General features: G+C 46.4%; 1 protein-coding gene across 3 annotated transcripts in view; it reads left to right on the top strand.

Annotated features, from left to right (window-relative positions):
- RASGEF1C (RasGEF domain family member 1C) overlaps positions 1 to 961 on the top strand; it is a 43,750-nt gene extending 42,789 nt beyond the window's left edge. For all 3 annotated transcript variants that reach the window (XM_064279286.1, XM_003404706.4, XM_064279285.1), the window contains one exon: positions 937 to 961. In XM_064279286.1, coding sequence (XP_064135356.1) covers positions 937 to 961 — 25 coding nt within the window. The remainder of the gene's footprint in view (positions 1 to 936) is intronic.
- The last annotated feature ends 16,067 nt before the right edge of the window (positions 962 to 17,028 follow it).

Genomic DNA, 17,028 nt, shown 5'->3' with positions numbered 1-17,028 from the left:
AGATTAGTAACTAAACACAATTAATCCCATGCTAGGGCTGCCACTCAGATGAACTAGGAGAATGGGGCTGCCCAAATTTGAGGGAGCAGAATTGCCTTTTCAGTGGGCCTGGCAGGCGGAGCTGAAACTGCAGAGGCCATGGCTCCACCATTTGAGACCCCAGAGATTATGGCCCTATTGTTTGAGACTGTGGCAACTCTGCTTCCTGTGTTCCTCAGCTCTTCAGCTTCTGCTTCCTGGTTCGTTGGCCTCTTGGCCTCTCCCACCTTAGTGCTCACTGGGGAAAGTGTTCCAAAGCTCTTTAGCTCCACCGATAAGCGCCTGGAGGCACACCACTCTGCCAGTAAACTTCAGCTGGAAGGCACTCAGCTCTCTTGCTCCGTGGGTCTTAGCTAGCCTAGCCCAGCTCCGCCCACCAGGCCCACTGGAACAGCAGCTCTGCTCCCTTTCATTTGGGCAGCTCCATTCTCCTAGTCCATCTGAGTAGCGACCTTACCCCCTCAGACCCAGCAGGCCCCATTCTTCTGCCCCTTGGGTATGGCAGCCCCGCCGGTAAGCTAGTGCATTCCGTACTTACCGGTTAATCCACCCCTAAGTGGGGGACAGGGATAAGGTTGGGACTGTGACTCCCCAGGGCTGGTAGCCATCTCTGTAGGTGGTCTAGATATGTGTCCCAGTGTCAGAAACTCCCAGTCTGTATTTTTATGCCAGAAAATGAGATACACGCCATCTTTTGTTTTGTTGGGCATGTGAACATAACCAAGCGCAGGGCAGGAATGATTCACAGCGAAGGGCTCTGAGAAGTCCAAAGAGCTTACAGAACACCCCTCTCAGGTGGGAGTATGTAATAAGGACATGCAGGGGCTAAGGAGATGGGTAACATCAGGGCAGAACACCCAATGGCCTGACCACACTCCGGACCATTTAAATCTGCAGGTCCTCTATTTTGGGGAAGACATGAGAAGCACCAGGCTGAAAGAGGAGGAAGAGATGGAGTCAGCAGAAGTCTTCTGCAGCCCTGCCTCAATGGCCCAGGGGTGGGGGGTGAGCTGTCACCAGTGCCTCCCAACTTTGCAAACGATTATCCCATGGCCCTGTGGCCCACCACAGTGGCCATGCAGGATGCAGGAGACCTTTTGTAACCATAACCCTGGTAGGGCCCTGGGCCTGCCACACCAGACATACAGGGTGGCACATGCCCAGAGGTCATGTTGCTGGTCAGTGGGTCCATCCTTGGCAAGGACATGGCACTGCCCCTAGAGGATTGGGCAGCTGCAACCGTGCGATCTCCCTGAGCGTTGTGTGCCACGGAGGCTGACACTCCTACGATCTGTCTCCTGGCGACCTGGGAACCTCTGCAGCACCAGCAGGCACCATGGGGAGACATGAGACCTGCTCAGAGCTCCCTGTGGCCCCCGGCATCCTGCTGGTGGGCCCCACCCCACCTCTCCAGATGGGTCTGTTCCTGCAGCTCTGTGCATCCCTCCTCCAGGTCCTGCTGGTCTCAGGGGATGGCTTTCTAGTGACAGATGGCAAACCGGTCAGCAGGACACATTTGAGAAACAGAGTGGACAATGTGTACATTACAATCCTGCCACCCAGCTGTCTTGTATAAACACACATTCGTACATCCTTGTAAAGCACATCCACACTGTTGTCTCTGAGCCTGGGGGGATCTTCTGCCAGAATGCAGGGCCATTTCCCAGTGCAAGCCCAGGAGTGTGACAGCTGTGGTCCAGAACAGAACATGGTGGTTGTCTTCACTCCAGAGAAGCTGTGTCGTGCTGGCAGTGCCTATCTTGTAGTAGGTGCTCAGTATACCTTCAGTGAATGGATATTGACAGTCCCTCCAGCAGCTAGATGCCTCTCTCTGAGAGTAGGGGCTGGAGCCTGAGAAGCACCATCAGCAACTGGGAAGCATGGGCTCCTACTACAGAATCTGTATCAGGAAGCAATCAGATCCGCTGTAGAGTAGCTGAGACCCCATCTTGCATGTGATAAGGTCACTCAACCAGGAAGTCAGGGAGTGGGGTGTGCACCCACTCCTTTGTTCAGGGTACCCTCCTCCTGGGTCTCCAGGGGCTGCCAGGTCTGCACAGCAGAGCAGAGCAGAGGGGCCTGTTTGGGATGCACTGACCCACCCTGGATGGCTCCTAGGCCCCGCTCAGTACCAGACTTGGCTGTCCTGGCAGCAAAGCTTCGGGTCCCATGTGGAACACAGGCAAGGCCACCAGCACTCCAGGTGCCTCACCTGGCTCGGGAAATTGTGCCTAGGTGACCCCAGGACCCCAACAAGGACCCCAGGACCACCAGCAGCCAGCAGCCTGGCAGAGGTGTAGGACCATGGCACATTAGGGTGGAAAGGAATATGCTCCGCACACAAAGCAACCCCCCTATTGATCTCAGAGACCCCAGAGGGGCAAGTTGTACAGGGAGCTGGCAGCAGAGTGGGAACTGGACTTCAGCTGAGCCTAAGGCTCTTGCCCCTCATCACACCACATACAGCTCCTGGCAGAGGCGCTCAGGCCAAATCCAAGGAGCCTTGGGGATCCCCAGAGCTGGCTAAACCACTTCCCCTATACCATCCTTACCTAGCACCCTCCTTCAGTCCTTAGCATTTCCTTAGGCTACATTAGAAATGACTTTCTGCAGACATCAGCAGGGACTGTCCCTGCTTCCCAGCCTCACGAAGTACTGCCTTTCGGGGCCAGTGGCACAAAAGGAGCTATGCCTAGCTGGGTGACATGTGCCAGCAGGTCAGGACTGCTGACCATGGAGCTCTTGGAGGCCCATCTAAGGCCCGGCTCTGGCTGGAGGAGACTGTCTCCTGCCCTGGCCATAGAGACAGGTCCCACTGAGGACTCCTGGATAACCCCAAATGCCCAAGGCCATGCCGTTCACCTGGCTCCATCTCCTTACTCCCGAGCTCCTCGGTGCAGGGGCCTGTGGGGAAACCCCAGAATCCTGAGCTCAGCTGGGCGCATTGTCATGGGCCTCACTGAACCAAGCACCGTCAACCCTCACCCTGCCTCATGCAACCCCTCATGCATGCCCAAGAGCCTGGCTGTCACACCAGTGCCACGCCCTCCCCCCAACAGTGACTGCCCTAGCTCAGTCCTCCATCTCTGCGGAGTGATCAGGTGATCACAGCAGCCTCCTCCCTGGCTGTGGGGAGCATGGAAGGATACTAGGAAAGCAGTATGTGGCCTGCAATAGCAACACTAGTGACTGTGTTAACGAAGGGTGAGGCCCAGCCCTATTGCCCTAGGCCTTGCACATGCTGTTCCTGCAGCCTGGCATGCCGTTCCCCACCCTGCCAACCTAGCCCCTGCAGCCTCAGGTTCAGAGCCCTGTTCTCAAGGTGATTCCTGATTACCCCTGTCTTAGTCATCTAGTACTGCTGTAACAAATACCACAAGTGGGTGGCTTTAACAAAGAGAAATTTATTTTCTCACAGTCTAGTAGGCTAGAAGTCCAAATTCAGGGCATCAGCTCCAGGTGAATGCTTTCTCTCTCTGTCGGCTCTGGAGGAAGATCCTTGTCATCAGTCTTCCCCTGGACTAGGATATTTTCCATGCAGAAACTCCAGGTCCAAAGGATGCTCTCCCCCCAACACTGCTTTCTTGGTGGTATGAGGTCCCCACTCTCAGCTTCCTTCCCTCTCCCTTTATCTGGTGTAGATAAAAGGTGGTGCAGGCCACACTCCAGGGAAACTCGTTTTACATTGGATCAGGGATGTGACCTTAGTAAGGGTGTTATAATCCCACCTTAATCTTCTTTAACAAAATTACAATCACAAAATGGACGACAATCACACAATACTGAGAATCATGGCTTAACCAAGTTGACATATTTTGGAGGGACACAATTCAATCCATTATAACCCCCTCCACACCTGCTTTCTCCACCGGGCACTGTTCCTCTTCCCCTGTGGAGTGCCCAACTGTCTGCCAGACCTCTGGTGGCCCAGGCACAGCGGGTGTCGGGGAGGGCGAAGGTGAGGCCTGGGCTCTCCAACACTCACCCACAGCTGGGAGAGGGGTTCCGGGCAGCCCGCAGCCAGCCCAGCGGTGACCACAGGGCTGAGGGGGTCAGGTTGAGTGGACTTATATCAAAGATCATGGAAGGGGGCTTCTGAGCAGCTGCTGGGTGACAGGCACGGGTACAGCCAGGAGGAGTGCCATCCCCAACCATTGCCCAGTAGCCCTCAGATGGGGATTATTATGCCCCTTCTCCAAGTGCAGCCTCAGAGGCCAGAGAGGGATGGGCCTTACTTATATCACACAGCTTGCTCCTGGGTCATGTGTACCACCAGTGCCACTCCAGGATTCACGGCCCTTCCTGTAGAGGTCTCTTTGGCCACCCTGCCATCCCAGCTTCAGTCCCTACGGCCCCCACACAGCATCACCTGCCAGGAGCTTGGGTAGAATGGCCCCAGGGGTCTGTGAGGCAGGTGTCAGCGGCACAAGTGGCCAAGAGTGATGCCCAAGGAAATGGCCCAGCACGTGGTGAAGGGGGATCCCAACACGCAGGCAAGGGGTTTGAAGCTGCCAGATCCTGGTCATGCCACAGGCACCTGGGCCCACTGGCTTGGGGATCCTGGGGTGGACAGCAGCCCCACTGTCCCCAGGAGGTCAGGGAGGGCACATGGCTGCCTCTCTCCTTCATTGCCTAGATCTTTCCCCTCGCCCCTCTAAAGTGGGGGTGGGAAGGTTCTCCCTAGATGGGGTTTGGCCTCAGAGGCCCCTGGGCCCAGCTGGGATTCAGAATAGATCCATTTTCACCTGGGTGCTTCTGTGGGTCTTCTGAAGCCCCAGCACCCACATTGCTATGTCACTGGGGACCCCCAAACCCCAGGCAAGGGTGTCTCTGCCAAGGCCAGCCACCTATCCTAGGAACCCAGCTTATTCAGGCCCTCTGCACACATCTGTTCATCCCACCTGGCAGCCCTTCCAGCTTGGCCACAGGTCCCTTCCCCTAATACCTCAAGGACAGACAGATGGCCACTGACATGGCCCCTGCCTTCAGATCTCCCAGGCAGGCATTGGACCTCAGTCCTCTGTATCCCCCCATACTGCAGGGTTCATATGAGACAGGCCCACCCCTACGCTTTCAAGGGGTTAGGAGCCAGATAATGAGCTCTCAGTTGAGCATCGCAGTTGAGATGTGCTTCAGGTGTGTCTTAGGCTGGATTCTCTAGAGAAGCAAAACCAGTGAAAAATCAAAACTCATATATATATGAGAGAGAGAGATTTATCTCAAGGAAATGGCTCACACAGTTGTAGAGGCTGGCAAGTCCCAAGTCCATGGGTCAGGCATCAGGCTGGAGGCTTCTCCTGACTCACAGAGCTTCAGGGTCTGACAAACCCAAGATTGGCAGATCAGACAGCAGGCTACTGGCTTATAGGCTGCAGAGGCTGATGAATTCCAAGACTGGCAAGACTTGCTAGATCAAGTCCAAAGGACCCGAGGTCAGATGATGATGAGCTGGATACAAGATCCAGAGTGATAGCTTTGCTGAAACATCCATTTATATACTGGAGGCAGGCCACACCCCCACCCCCAAGAAAACTTGTTTCAACTGATTGGCTGCTCATAGCAGATCTCATCCTGAAGTTGATTACATCATTACATAACTGCAAAATTACATCATTACATAACTGCCAAACCATATCATACCTGCCAAACCGCTAAGAATCATGGCACAGCCACATTGACACACAACCTTAACCCTCGTAAGGTGGGACCTCCATCTCACAGCCTGAAACAAATGTTCACTTCGAGCACCCAGCCCCAGGCCAAGTGCTTTACATGCAACAAAGCAAACCCCGTGACGCAGGGGCTATCACTACCCTCCTTAGTCAATGACTGAACAGACGGTCAGAAACCAAAGCCATTTGCCCAAGGACACCCCGCTCACAGGGATGGGGCCTGGATTTACCAGGGTCCATCAGCCTCCAGAGCTCTGCTCCTAAGAGGCTGCTCTGAGTGGTGAGAAGCCATGTGGAGGGGAGGGGCTCTGATGGTCACCAGGTTTCCCACAGTCACTGTTACACACTTCTCTCCTCTGCTCAGACCCTCTCCTCTTTTGTGGCAGCCTGGTCTCCCCTGGGGTTTCATATGTGCTCAAGACAAGGAACCCCTCCACACCCTGCTAGCTCCTCTCCTTCAGAGCCCTCAGTGTGGTAGCTATGGGCACATGCCCTCTAACTTGGGGCTACAGCCCTCTGTGAACCCTGCTGGGCAAAGCCACACCATGCCCCAGCAGCAGGTTAGAGCAAGTCTCACTCCCTATCATGTTACTCCTGGTCACCAGGCATCCAGGCTGTGTGGCTCATGTCCTGCCGCACAGTGTCTTCAGTGAAAATGACTCTGTCCATGTTTACTCACCAGGACTCAGGCGGGAGTCTTAGGGCCATGGGCTGGGAGACAGACCCAAAGGGAGACCTTGAAACACATGCCAAAGGGGCCTCTCAGCCACAAGTGGGCCCTTGCCTCCTTTGGCATCCCACCCTGGGAATGAATAGAGCTGATGCATAAGCTAGAACCCCCACTACTGACCAACAGACCTTCCTCAAGTGAACAAGCTGAGAAGACATTCAGCGAAGAAGGAAGAGGAGGAAATTGGGTATGTCAGGATACACAATTTGGATATGTCAATAGCAATGGCAGGAAAGGCCAGCAGAGGTCAGGGATAGCTCTGCTGTGCAGACCAAGGGTTTGAACTTAACCCTGAAAGCTTTGGGGAGCCACTGAAGAGTTTTAAGTGGGGAGAGGGGAGGTGACATGTTAAGTTTGAGAAAGATCTCTTTGATACTTTTTGACCCAGTAATTCTGCTCTTGTAATCTAACCAGGAAGGATTACCCAATAAGCAAGGTATGCATGGGCTTAATTATGCTTACTTTACTAATCTGTAGTGCACAATTTCACCTGTTTTTCACATCATTGACATGGTGAAACCCATGTGAAATTGTTCACTTCAGATTAGTAAGTAAACACAATTAAGCCCGTGTTACCTTGCTTACTGTAAGCTGGTGCATACAGTGTTTACTGGTTAATCTGCCCCTGAATCTATTCTATGAGTTGAAATTGACTCGATGGCACCCAACAGCAACAATCTAGCCTACAGAAAAAAATCTGAGATTGGCACAGCATTTACGTAATGGAGAAGTAACTAATGGCAAACGTTATTCCTGTTCCTGTGACAGTGTGTGGATTTTGCTTGTCAGCCCAACCCAGCAGCCTGGAGAGCCCAGTCAGAAGCCCCGACCGTGGAGGAGCCACTCCAGAGTCCAAGTGAGAGACTGGTGTGTTCTCCTGGTCTCTGAGTGCCCACCTGACTGCTGGCAGTGAGGTGCCATCTAGGTAATAAGATTAGAGCAGTAGACAGATACACTTTTCAATGAATTTATCCACTCCTGTTGCTCTTGTTGGCAATTACATCCTTTTAATTTACATAAGTATTCACCTTTTTTGGATTAAAAAAGTAAAACAGCAATCTAGAGCAAAGTTTGGTTTAGATTAAGATCTCCAAATTCTAAAATATACTTCAATGTCTTTATAGTTAATCTTTCGATCTCATACACCGAGGCATTTGGCATTTGCTAGGAGGCTCTTCTCTTACATGGCTATATCTTATCTTATGAGGCTTTATCTCTTACTGATGCAGGTAAGAGCAGGTGGTGGGCTGGATCAGAGTGGTAGCAGTGGATGTGGAAAAGGTGGTCATATTTGGAATATATTTTGAAGGGAAAGACAACAGGATTTGCAGATGGAGTGTAAATCAAATGTGAGAGAAAGGGAGAAGTTGATGTGACCCTAAACTTTTTTCTCAGCAAAAAGTGGAGTTGCCATTTACTGAGATATGGAAAGACTAAGGGAGGAAGATGATTGGAGAGGAAAACTAGGAACTTGATTTAGAGCATGTTCAGGTTGAGAAGTCCATTAGACAGGCAAGTGAAAATGTTGAGTACAGATTGGAATTACATGATTCGGGGGTTCAGGAGAAGATCAGGCCTGGGTATACAAATTTGGAAAGCTTTAAAGTGAAAATTGCATGTACAGCCAGGGGCATTCAAATGTTTACAAGTTGAGAAAATAAAGAGGATCCAACAAAGGACACTGAGAAGGAACTTTTAGAAGTTAAGAGGAAAATTAAGGAAGAGTGGTGCCCCAGAAGTTGACGAAGGAAGTTTTGAGAGGAAGGGCAAGATCATTTGTGTCAAGTGCTGCTGAGAAGTTAAATAAGACAAGAACCAAGAGCTGCCATTGGTTTTGGCAACATAGACATAAATGGTGACCTCAAAAGGAGGAGTTTCAGTGAAATGTTGGAGATGAAAGTCTGACTGAAGATGATTCAAAAGAAAATGCAAATATCAACTACCCGGTAGAAAAACGAGTAAGTGATAAAAAACACTACCCAGTAGAAAAATGAGTAAGTGATAAAAACAGATCATTCCAGAAGAGGAAATACAAATGACTGAAACATGTGAAAACACAATCATGGGTGATGTATAAATGTCCAACTTCACTCAAAAGGAGACCACATTGTTATGCGATTTTTAATCTCTTAGACTGACAGAAAAATAATTGTAACATTATGTGGACAAAACTGGTGAAATAGGCATGTATGCATTGTTGTTTGCAGGGTAAATCGATATAACCTTTATGGAAGTGAATTTGGCAGTATCTGTAAAATTACAAATACATGCATACTGTGACCCAGAAATTCCACCTCCAGCAGTTTATCCTACCACCAAGCTTATACACCTGTAAATGGAATCTGCATAAGGCTATTGACTGCAACACTATTTGATAGCAAAAGATTGGAAACAACTCAGTGTCTGTAAATATGAAAGTGGTTAAGCTTCACTGCATAGCCCTCCCATAGAATACTATGCAGCTATAAAAACAAGTGAGGACGCTCTTTATGTGCTGGTATGAAAAGGTACCCATGACATGAAGAAAAAATAAGCAAGGTACAGAACAGCATATATAGTATATTAGCAGAACAACTTTAAAGACATTCTAAAATAGATAAAAAACTAATAATGATGATTACATGTGGAGTGGATGGAGCCCTAGTGGCACAGTTGTTAAGCGCTTGGCTGCTAATGGAAAGGCTGGGGGTTCGAATCCCCAGCCACTCGGCTATAGAAAGATGTGGCAGTCTTCTTCCATAAGGATTACAGCCTTGGAAACCCTATGGGGCAGTTCTACTCTGTCCTATAGGGTCGTTATGAGTTGGAACCAACTCAACAAAACATGGGGTGGATAAGGAGCCCTGGTGGAACAATCATTAAGCACTCAGCTGCTAACCAAAAGGTTGCCGGCTCTGTGGTAGAAAAGACCTGGCAATCTGCTTCTATAAAAATTACAGCCTAGGAAACCTATGGGGCAATTCTACCATGTCATATAGGGTGCCCATGAGTCAGAATCAACTTAACAGCACACAATAACATAGGACGGATAGGCATTCCCTGGGCAGAGAAAATGGTTTGCACTCAACTACTAACCTAAAGGTTCGTGGTTCAAACCCACCCAATGGCACAATAAAGGCCTGGCTATCTCCTTCCACAAAGACTATAGCCAAGAAAACCCTATGGAGCAGTTCTACTTGGTAATACATGGAATTGGAATCAACGAGATGGCAATGGTTTTTTGGGTTTTTTTTTAATGGATGAATATGGACTGAGTGGATAGAGGAAGGCTTTCTGATTATTTACTAAAAATTAAATTAGTTAAAATTTAAGAGAGAAAGAATATATCTGAGACTCTGGAGGGAGAGGAAGACCCTGGAGCTGTGAGAGATTTTACTGGAAGTGGAGTTCCCGGGCAAGGTCTGTACATACTCAATTTCACTGCAATATTGCTTTCCAGAACAGTCGCACCAGTTTACACTCCCACCAGAAGGGCCTAGGGTTTCTGGTCCCCCCAAATCCTTACCAATATCAGTATCATTAGTATTATCAGGATTATCTTCCTGCTGAAAGCTATGTGCCACCAAAATAAGGAAAGAAATCAAGAAAGACTAAGAAAGATGATGAGAGTCAGGAACCACAGGATCCAAAGTAGGAAGAGAAAAGGGAAGTCCTGGAAGGTGGCAAGAGAGCACCCAGGGCAGACTGGAGCCAGTAGGAAGGCAGAAGCTCCAGGAAAAGCCTGAACTAAGAGAGGGCTGGCAGGTGTGACTATACTGTCACTACAGAGTGCCCCTGGGTGACGGAAAAAGGGAGGGAAAGTGAAGACGGGATGGCTGGCTTTTGTTATAAGCCCTTTAACACTTTATAAATAAATACAAAGTAATACTTTGATGAAAAATCAATTTAAAATTAATTTCTGAAGCCAACTATAAAAATCAATTCAAAGCATTTTACAGCAAGAAATTACAGTAATTCACTATGGGGACCTATGGCCTTGCAAGGGAGCTCTGTGCATGGAAATGAGCTCTGTGCATGGAAATGAGCTCTGTGCATGGAAATGAGCTCTGTGCATGGAAATGAGTGCATGCTCTGAGCAGAAAATTGGGAAAAGGGAATGAAGATGGATTTCTCTTTCAAGTATGATCTCCCCAAACACACACAAAAAAACATGACCCCAGACACTCAGGACAGCCAGAGGTGGAAACCTCCTGACTGGGGATGGGTGGAGAAGGTCAGGGGAGGCTCTTTTGGGCAGTGAGGGTGAAGGATTTCTCCCAAGCATCCATAACAACACTTTCAAAGAGCAGGCTGGAGGAGTTTCCATGTCCAGAATGGTAGTATGAAGACCTTTACAGTCCCACCCCCCAGAGAAATAAGCATAAATGGTGAATATTATTTTCTAAAAATGTATTTAAGTCTCTGGAATTGTCTTAGGAGCATACAGCAAACTCTTATTCAAGAAAATCTATTGAAACTTGGTAACAACAGTGAGAGTCTGTGGCATTTGAACCACAAGCCACTCCTTCCCTCCCTCCTCCTAACTCAACATGACAGAAACTCCACTCAAGGTGGATGTAGCCAAAAACACAGGGCTCCCTTATCTCCAGCTCCCACTCAAGGGCTGTGTTATCTCCCCAGGAGGGACAGGCTACCAGCATTTCTCATCCTGCTCCTCTCCAGCTACATGTTGCAGAGGCTAAATTCTGGGTGAGTTCAGCTGAGAGGTCAGGGATTCCTTCCTTCCAGTCCCCATTTGTAGAATGGAGATTCTACCCCAGGTGTATCAGATTGAGAATACTGGAACCCTGATCATCCTCCCCCAACTTGGTCATAGGCCAGAGGTTTTATGCTAGAAGAGGCAAGCCAAGAAGATCAGAGACTACAGCCTCCACCCAGTGTCCCACTCATAAAGCAGGGGTGACAGTCTGAGAAAGTGGGCACTGTACCCACCACCTTCTATAGAGCAGTAGCTCAGAGATTGTGCACAAAGGGAGAGACAAGCCATAAGGACAGACAGCTTCCAAGCTCTCCCCAAAGGAACTGACTTTTTTTAAAAGCAGAGAGTAGGGAAGCTCAAGCCCAAGGGCACTCTCAATAACAACAGAGATTTTAGCGGCAATTAAGAAGAGGCTGGCAGCTTCATGAAAGAAACAAGCTAAACCATAAGGCAGCTAGTTTATTGGAGAGAACCAAGTAAACAGATAGCCAAGAAGAGTCCTCATGGGTTCAGAACAAACCTCAAAGACTGGCCTCAAAAACTACCCCTGTGAAAGTGCTCAAATTTAATTGAATCAGACTATGGAACAGGTCATGTCTCAGACCATTGTTGAAAACAACAGAGCAATCACCCAGCAGTTATGGGAGCCTAACATCTGGGTGTGATACCAACAAAGGCTAATAGGTATCAAGGAATGACACAAAGAGACACCTGTTAAAATCACTGTCATTGAAGGGTGACTATAAGCATGCCCAAGGCTGACTCTCTGAGAAGTGGCATTAGAGACTTCATAGTGTGGATGAAATAAACTTCACTAAAATAGTCCAGCAAGTCACTAAAAAAATAAACAAGCAAACAACAACAAGCCTCAGGGGAAGAGAGAACAAGTACACAGAGTTTCTAAAATATTTTTTCTAAAATGTCCAGTTTCCAAAAAAAATCACAAGACATGAAAAGAAACAGGAATGTATGAACCATACACAGGGACAAAAGAAGGCAACTGAAACTACCTGTGAAAGGGCTGCAATGTCATATTTAACAAAGACTTCAAAGCAGCCATTATAAATATGTTCAGAGAATGAAAGGAAACTATGTAAAAAGAAATAAAAGAATGTATGATGGAGGCAGGTGCAAGATGGCAGCATAGTCAGATGCTTCCGGTGATCTGTCTTACAACAAAGACCCGAAAAAACAAGTGAAACCATTATATTTATGACAAGGTAGGAGCCCTGAACATCAAAGGCAAAGTTACAAAACAGACTGAGCAGCAGTGGGAGGGAGAGACAATTCAGAAGAGGAGAGGTGTTAGTGGACCTGAATCACCAGGAACCCTCAAGTACCATTCCCTGGAGCAACTGCGGTGGGGCTGGTGGTAGCATTCCAGCCACGGTTTCCTCAGGGAGAGACAGCGAGCCGCACGGCCTACTCACACTTCCATAACCAGAGAAGAACAGCGTTCTCGGAAAAAGCTAAGTAATTGCATTTGTTTTACTGTGCCCCCAGCCTCCAACCCAGCTTCAGCGGCTGTCGATTTCCCTGGGCCTGAGATAGGTCCTGCTGTGCATCCTCAGCCATTCTCCTAGCTTTGGAGAAAGGACAAATTCACAATTGGGGGAAAAGATAATCTGCTAGCTCCACTAAACTGGAGAGCACAAGACAGAACTGGCTCCTGTCCAGGCATAAATGGTCCATGGGCTTTGAATAACTTTCCCACCTGCAAAGACTTGTGAGGGCCTATTTCAGGAAAATAGGCCCTTGCTGGCAGACTGCAACTGTTTCAACTGTGCGGTGGAGAGGTGAGTGATGTTTGACACCGCTTTGCCTATTAATCAGGATCCTCACCTACTCACATCAGGGATCTAAGGACTGATGGCTCCACCCACATCACCTAGCTACCCATGACAGGGGTCCAAGGATAAATGGTACCTCCTAGTCCTTACAACCAAAAGCATTGAGTGCCCATGGTCTGTGTGCAGAACCCACCTACCTGTACGATCTAGGGAACAGGGACAGGTTTTAATCACAGACACTTGGGGAATGGTTGTCAGCCCACTGCCTTGTTCAGAGCGTGACCCCCTGCTGCAACCAGATACCTGTACATACACCAATCACTTCTGCCTCTCTAAGACTGTAGGACAGAGCCTGTACCACATGCTTGATGACCAACTACCTGGACACCTGAGCTGAATCCATACAAGAAAAGTGAATGGACTCCTAGGTTCAGATACCTGATAACAGCTCTAACCATCTGAGGACAGGACATTACAGCTTCAAAGGCAACAATAAGCTAGCTCACTCAAGCAGCCCATTTGGGCGTACAAAAGATTAATACACAGAACTCTTTAAGACATCAGCAAGGAGATCATGCAAAACACAGAACAATCCAAGAAAACACACAGATAAAGCAGTTGAAGAAATTAAAAAGTTTATTCAAGAACATAGTGCAAAATTTAATAAACTAAGCAAGAATCCATACAGAGAGAGCAATCAGAAATTCAGAAGATTATCAATAAAATTACAGAATTAGACAAATCAATAGAAAATCAGAGGAGCAGAATTGAGAAAGTGGAAGACAATATTAGTGACATTGAAAATAAAACACTTGGACCCAGATATAAATCCATCCACATATGAGCAGCTGATATTTGACAAAGGCCCAGTGTCAGTTAATTGGGGAAAAGATAGTCTTTTTAACAAATGGTGCTGGCATAACTGGATATCCATTTGCAAAAAAATGTAACAGGACCCATACCTCATACCATGCACAAAAACTAACTCCAAATGGATCAAAGACTTAAACATAAAGACTAGAAAGATAAAGATCATGGTAGAAAAAATAGGGACAACGTTAGGAGCCCTAATATAAGACATAAACAGAATACAAAACATTATTAGAAATGACGAAAAGAAACCAGATAACTGGGAGCTCCTAAAAATCAAACACCTATGCTCATCTAAAGACTTCACCGAAAGAGTAAAAAGACCACACAGATTGGGAAAAAATTTTCAGCTATGACATCTCCGACCAGTACCTGATCTCTAAAATCTACATGATTCTGTTAAAACTCAACCACAAAAAGACAAACAACCCAATTAAAAATTGGGCAAAGGATATGAACACGCACTTCACTAAAGAAGATATTCAGGCAGCTAACAGATACATGAGAAAATGCTCTCGATCATTAGCCATTAAAAAAAAAAAACCATTGCTGTCAAGTCGATTCTGACTCGTAGCGACCCTATAGGACAGAGTAGATTAGCCATTAGAGAAACGCAAATTAAAACTACGATGAGATTCCATCTCACTCCAACAAGGCTGGCATTAATCCAAAAAACACAAAATAATAAATGTTGGAGAGGCTGTGGAGAGATTGGAACTCTTATACACTGCTGGTGGGAATGTAAAATGGTACAATCACTTTGGAAATGGATCTGGCATTTCCTTAAAAAGTTAGAAATAGAAATACCATACAACCCAGAAATCCCACTACTCAGAATATATCCTAGAGAAATAAGAGCCTTTGCACGAACAGATATATGCACATCCATGTTTATTGCAGCACTGTTTACAATAGCAAAAAGCTGGAAGCAACCAAGATGTACATCAATGGATGAATGGATAAATAAATTATGGTATATTCACACAATGGAATACTATGCATCGATAAAGAACACTGACGAATCTGTGAAACATTTCATAACATGGAGGAACCTGGAAGGCATTATGCTGATTGAAATTAGTCAGATGCAAAAGGACAAATACTGTATAAGACCACAAGTATAAGATCTCGAGAAATAGTTTAAACTGAGAAGAAAACATTCTTTTCTGGTTATGAGTGGGGGAGGGAGGGAGGGTGGGAGAGGGTTATTTACTGATTAGATAGTAGATAAGAACTACTTTAGCTGAAGGGAAGGACAACAATCAATACAGGGAAGGTCAGCTCAACTGGACTGGACCAAAAGCAAAGAAGTTTCCTGAATAAACTGGATGCTTCGAAGGTCAGCGGAGCACAGGCGGGGGTATGGGGACTATGGCTTCAGGGGACATCTAAGTCAACTGGCAAAATAAATTCTATTAAGAAAATATTCTGCACCCCACTTTGAAGTGTGGCATCTGGGGTCTTAAATGCTAACAAGCAGCCATCTAAGATGCATCAATGAGTCTCAATCCACCTGGATCAAGGGAAATGAAGAATGCCAAGGTCACAAGGTAATTATGAGCCCAAGAGACAGAAAGGGCCACATGAACTAGAGACTTATATCATCCTGAGACCAGAAGAACTAGATAGTGCCCGGCCACAACTGATGACTGCCTGACAGGAAGCACAACAGAGAACCCCTGAGGGAGCAGGAGAACAGTGGGATGTAGACCCCAAATTCTCATAAAAAGACCAGGCTTAATGGTCTGACTGAGACTAGAGGAATCCTGGCAGTCATGGTCCTCAAACCTTCTGTTGGCCCAGGACAGGAACCATTCCTAAAGACAACTCATCAGACATGGATTGGACTGGACAATGGGTTGGAGAGAGATGCTGACGAGGAGTGAGCTACTTGTATCAGGTGGACACTTGAGACTATGTTGGCATCTCCTGTCTGGAGGGGAGATGGGAAGGTAGAGGGGGTTAGAGACTGGCAAAACGGTCACAAAAGGAGAGACTGGAAGGAGGGAGGGAGCTGACTCATTAGGGGGAGAGTAGGTGGGAGTATGTAGTAGAGTATATATAAGTTTATATGTGAGAGACTGACTTGATTTGTAAACTTTCACTTAAGGCACAATAAAAATTATTTTAAAAAAATAAAATAAAACACTTGGCACCATTATATTCCAAGAAAAATCAGATAAAGAATTTTATAAAATGAAGAAACCCTAAGAATCATGTCACACTCTATGAAGAGAAATAACCTGCAAGTGATTGGAGTATCAGAACAGGGAGGGATAACAGAAAATACAGAGAGAATTGTTGAAGATTTGTTGGCAGAAAACTTTCCTGATATCGTGAAAGATGAGATGATATCTATCAAAGATACTCATCGAATGCCATATAAGGTAGATCTCAAAAGAAAGTCACCAAGGCATATTATAATCAAACATGCCAAAACCAAAGATAAAGAGACAATTTTAAGAGCAGCTAGGGTTAAAAAAAAAAAAGTTACCTACAAAGGAGAGTCACTAAGAATAATCTAGCACTACTCAGCAGAAACCATGCAGGCAAGAAAGCAATGGGCTGACTTACATAAAGCATTTAAGGAAAAAAATTGCCAGCCAAGAATCATATATCCAGTAAAACTGTCTCTCAGTTATGAAGGGGAAATTAGGACATTTCCAGATAAACAGAAGTTTAGGGAATTTGTAAAAAACCAAACCAAAACTACAAGAAATACTAAAAGGAATTCTCTGGTTTGAAAATCAATAATATCAGATATAAACCTAAGACTAGAACACAGGACAGAGCAACCAGATGTCAACCCAGCTAGGGAAAACATAAAAATGAATCAAGATTAAAAAAAAAAAACACTCAAAACAGGGAAACAGCGATGTCATTATGTAAAAGAAAGCAACATTAAAACAATAAAGAAGGACTAAGAAATGTAGTCATGGATCTTTCATATACAGAGGAAGTCAAGGCGATACAAAGAAATAAAACTTAGGTTTAAACTTAGAAAAATAGGGGTAAATATTAAGGTAACCACAAAGAAGACTGACTATCCTACTCATCAAAATAAAATACAAGAAAAAAAGACTCACCAGAAACAAAATCAACAACGAATAAGAGAAAAAGACAATATACAAAGATAAACCACTCAGCACAAAAAACTAAGTGGGAAAAAGAAACTGTCAATGAGTTTATTGCCGTCATCTAAATGACGGCAATAAACTCATACCTATC

This window comes from Loxodonta africana, chromosome 2 (assembly GCF_030014295.1).
Source record: "Loxodonta africana isolate mLoxAfr1 chromosome 2, mLoxAfr1.hap2, whole genome shotgun sequence".
NCBI lineage: Eukaryota > Metazoa > Chordata > Mammalia > Proboscidea > Elephantidae > Loxodonta > Loxodonta africana.
This window is presented reverse-complemented; position numbering and strand designations above follow the sequence as displayed.